At 43.7% G+C, this 4807-nt stretch overlaps 1 protein-coding gene across 1 annotated transcript in view; it reads left to right on the forward strand.

The window, feature by feature from the left end:
* Window positions 1-327: 327 nt before the first annotated feature.
* The window catches only part of FSD2 (fibronectin type III and SPRY domain containing 2), a 13860-nt gene continuing 9380 nt past the window's right edge, over window positions 328-4807 (forward strand). The window contains 5 exon segments of the mRNA XM_009073957.1: window positions 328-1113; window positions 1194-1289; window positions 2339-2572; window positions 3818-3843; window positions 4794-4807. The exon segment at window positions 4794-4807 is cut by the window's right edge and continues 132 nt beyond it. Coding sequence (XP_009072205.1) covers window positions 328-1113; window positions 1194-1289; window positions 2339-2572; window positions 3818-3843; window positions 4794-4807 — 1156 coding nt within the window.

Consider the following 4807-nt stretch of genomic DNA (forward strand, 5'->3'; position numbering starts at 1 on the left):
AGTCACAGTGTTGAGCTGAGGACAAAACTACTCCACAGTTTGGAAATCAGAAAACAGGGCAAAGCACAGTGCTTTGCACGTAGATGAGAGAAAAACAAGCTTCCTGTGGCTTCTCTTCAGAAACTTCACTTAGGAAGTGAAGCTACTGGCTTTGGTCTTTCCCATGCATACCTCTGGGAGCTGAGCAGTCCTCCACCAAATCTGTTCCATCTATATATTTTTAAGCAAGAAAAACTCATGCTTGATATCTAAGAATGTAACTAAAGATCTTTCTTATCTTTTACAAGATTGACACTTGTCATCCCCAAAGCCTCATTGAGGATACCAATGTCATCCAGATCTGGCAGCACAAGAGAGTATGAAACTAGCAGCCAGTTGCATGGTCATTCAGCTTCCCCACCTGTCCCAGAGCCTAGTGAAACTGAGACTGAAGGCTTGATATTTTATCACATGGATCTTTATGGATCAAAGGAGAGGTTTGATATCTTTCCTGAAGAGCTGTCTGGTCGAGGAGACAGATCTCTGGGGGATACGAGAAGGGAATCTGCATTGACTAGTGAAAAAGTTCAGCACTCACAGGAAGTTGGCTATGACTTGGAAAAGGAGGTTGCAGAGTTGGCTAAGATGTATGGACTTGATGAAGATAGAGAAAAAGAACTCGAGCTTCTTAGAGGACATCCGGAGATGGCGGAGAGCAGATGGTCTCCTGCTCGCACAGAAAAAGGATCACAAGACTCCATATATAACACATCAAAAAGCAGCTCTTCAGTGAAAGATCAAAGTCAAAGCACAAAGCACCAAGGACTTCCTGGTGAGGCTTCTCAAGATGAAGATCAGAGCAAAGCCAGAGCAGATGATGAGGTTGAAAGCAACATATGGTCCAGAGAGGGGCTTAGCAGTGGTGGCATGTCAGATGAGTGGAACAGTCAGGCTATCAGTGAGGAGGTGGAAGAGGTGGAAGAAGAGGAGGAGGACGAAGAGGATGAGGAAGGGGAAATGGCAGATGTTTTTTGTTCCACCTGCAAGATACCAATCCGAGCTTTTGACAAACTCTTTGGTGAGCACAAGGATCATAAGGTGACTCAGCTCCCCAGTGCTGTGGAAAGTGAAAAGGTGAGAGTAATGCAGGCATACTGTGGTGCCTCTAAAACAATGTTCAGGCACACTACAAATCACACTGTGTGTTTTGGTAGGGGGAGATTCATAAAAACATGTGCAAGTTGGAAAAACAGATTGCTCAGATGGAAAACATTGCCAGTCATTTGGAGGAAATCTTCATCACTGTGGAGGTAAGGCATTTTACCTTGGGCTAACTTTATGGTACTGGGGTTAGAACAGTTTTGACAGTCATAGTGTTCAGTTGTTAATGAGGTAATTACAGTAAGAGCACAGAGTTACCTGGAGGTTTGCCTAGACTGAAGTGCTCAGGAAGACTCATCTTAATGATTTTTTTAAGTGGGCTAGTAAAATCACATTTTGCATTTGCACAGAAATTTGCATTTAGAAATAAAGGGACCCCTCACTCAGGTTATCTTAGTCTTAAATAGCCAAAGACCTATGACTGACCAAAGACTAGTCCTTCCAGAGTGCACCCTTTGTGTTCCCTTGGTTTCATTCACAGAAGTGTCAGATACAGGCAAATCCTTGGACCAGCTGCATCAAGCTGCACCACTTCAAGCTGTGCTCCTGCTCAGCTGCTGTCAGCTTGGCCCTGGGGGAAGGGGATCAGCTGGCAGCAAGGCAAACTGAAGCAGTAACTCAGCAACCTACAGTCTTTGCTCTGCCCCATGTGGCACAGGAGGACATCAGTGCCTGAGCAGTGGGCAGCTGCTGGCAGTAAAGCTTTGCCTGCTCCTTAAATCTTCTTCCTAATGCTTTCTCCAGCAGTGAGGCTACCAGCATTAGTTGCTCAGCACCCCCAGCACAAATCCATGGATCCCACTGGGTTGCCATGGTTTCTCTCATGGAAGGACATGCTTGACTGTGTTGGTGGAAATGCTTGTGAGATTACGGCTCAGCTATATCCTAGTTGTGCTCCCTGGGTTTAGGTTGACTTTCATCATTGTTTTTGTTATAACTTCTGATGCGCTTATGTCTGGAACAAAATTCAACACTCTTTTGTGCCTCAGTGGGGGTGAATGATCAGAATAAACCCCTAAAAATGAAAATTAGTTAAATTACAGCTTCTGTGTACTGGCATTGTGTTCTGGCTTCGTGAATTAAACCATGACACATCGCCTCCCTGGTAAGGAGAATTTTAGGCAGAGCTAAGACTTTTCTCTGCATTATCTATGGATCAGGCTTGATGCCAAGATACAAACCCCCAAATGCCTTGCAGGAAAACTTTGGGAGGCAGGAGCAGAACTTTGAGGTGCATTACAACGATGCAGTGCAAGTGCTTGCTCAGAAGTATGAAGAACAGCTGGATGCACTGGGGGAAGAGAAGAGGCAGAAGCTGGAAGCTCTATATGAGCAGCTGGTCAGCTGTGGGAAACATCTTGACATCTGCAAGGAGCTGACAGACAAAACCCATGAGCTTTTCCTAGAAAATGACAAAGCTGAATTTATGAAGGTAAAGAGCTTTAACTGTCAAGGCCCTTCTAAGTGCTTTTTGCTGCATGCAAGTAGTCCCCAGCTGGGAAGTCCAAGTGGCTTTATTGCTAGAGAGCATTTGTGGTGCTCAGTCCATAGTGCTGTCACTGCTCCAGGTGCTTGGCATGGTGGCATTGACTTAGTAAGGCAACACAATAGGAGCAAAATGCAGAAGCAGAAGTTTGTAATTTGTTGCTCATTGATTTGTGAGTCACACTGAGGTCCAGAGAGAAGATATCTCACTAAAATGCTTATCTCAGGGAACTCTGGAAGCACTTAGTGTTCATTGCCTCATGCAGGCTCAGCTCTCTTGCTCTATTCTGGGCTCACAGCAGGCAGGCTGATGCAATCACTTTGAAAGATGTTTCTTTTTCTTGCTCATTTTGTTGGACAGTTCAGCTGAACAGGAGGCTCCAAACTAAATACATCAGGAGCTCCTGCAAAGTGATGGATGAATCCCACTCCTATGGTGGTGTCAAGTTATTTTGCTTTGGCAGGTAGAAAAATAATCGGGGAAAAAAAGGAGAATTTTCACTGCTGATGAGCTCTAAGCTGAGCTGTCCTGTGACTCAGGTGGGTGGGAGGATTTCTGCAGCACAGCCACAGTAACTTCTGAACTGGACAAAAAACAAGTCTCCTAACAGCTCAGTCTTCCCCAGTGGATCAGTTTGCAGTGTCACTGCAACCTCCTGAGCTCTTCACATGAGATGACTTTTCCTATTCCTCTGCATCTCTGGAACAACCTTTTCTCCTTACCTTGTAAACAGTTTTATATCACCCCTAAAGACTATTATACACCAAGAAGTGAATACCTTTTGGTCATGAGCTCTCAGCTGCTTAGGTTTCTCCAGGGACTGCACATCTGTCTTCTAGTTACATGCACTGCTCAGACTCCCTCCAGTGCAGATCATTTCACTGAGTATTCTTCCCCAGCTGTTTTGGGGTTTTGTTTGTGAAGGATCTGTTGGGACTTTGGACAACTGAGTCTGGATGGGTAGACACTGGTCACTGCCTAATACTGCACATTATCTTACCATATATTCCACCAAGATCTGTCCATTTGATAGACACTTAGGCATGGCTTCATTCTCAGAGCTGGGTGAGAGCCAATTACTTCACTCCAAGGGCTGCATTTGGGGCAATTCATGTAAGACAGGTCAATAGCATGATGTAGCTTGACTCTGGAGTTTTGTATCTTTAATACTCTCTCTCTCTTTTCCCACAGGCAGCAGTAACCATGGTTGACAGGTAGTATGACAGTCTGGGATTTTATGTCACATTTCTTCCTGCTAATTGGACTGGTTGTTGGAGACACTTGCATGATCTGGCCTTTGTACAGGCACACAAATGTTGTCTAAGCCACTAGAGCTATTAAAATATTTAGTGCTTTTTGTTTTAAACTGCATCAGGAAAGGTTGATCTAAGTTTAACACTCAAAACTAATTTGGATCCAATTTCAAAAAACCCCCAAAATTAAAAAAGGAGAGTTAGAGCCTGAATAAATCACTGTTTTCAGCTTAATCATAAGGAACTAAATTCATTGACTGAGAAACAGGATTGCTAAAGATCTTGAAAGAAGTGCTCTGGATACAAAGGGGACTAAAACTGAGCTCCCTAAATAGATTAGTAACATGCTTATTTATGCATAAATCTAGTGGAATAGAAAGTCGAGCTGTGGGAGCTCAAAACAGATACTGAAAGATCTTGGAGCAGCTGGAAGAAGTCTCAAGGCACACTACATCAATTGCAAAACAACCCTAACTTTTAACTGACTGTCATCATTTATGAAAACACAGAGAAAAGTTACCCCTTTGTTTTCAAATTTACAACGTCTAGAGCCACGAGGTCCTGAATTAGCTACAGTGTTGTAAATTCAAAATAACAAAAGTTATGGAGCTAATAGGTTGCTTCCCAAAGATTGGTGCTGGGGAGTCTCACTCACCTGCTCAGTGGGAGTGCAGTGTGAGGCAGCCAACTCACTGCATGAGTCTGGCTCTCAAAGGTGGTCCCTCAGTCCCATCAGCATCTGCCTCTGGCATCTTGGAGCACTGATCAGATGTATGGCCAAGTATCTCCAAACAATGGGCATAGGGAGGCTCAGCTTTGTACAGCTATTAAAACATTATTTTAAGGAAATAGATGTTATTTTGGAGTTTGCTGTTCTTTTCCTCTTACAAGTACACCATGGTACTTACAATTAGACATTTATTTTTTT

The sequence above is a fragment of the Acanthisitta chloris genome, unplaced genomic scaffold (assembly GCF_000695815.1).
Source record: "Acanthisitta chloris isolate BGI_N310 unplaced genomic scaffold, ASM69581v1 scaffold14674, whole genome shotgun sequence".
In the NCBI taxonomy this organism is placed as follows: Eukaryota; Metazoa; Chordata; class Aves; order Passeriformes; family Acanthisittidae; genus Acanthisitta; species Acanthisitta chloris.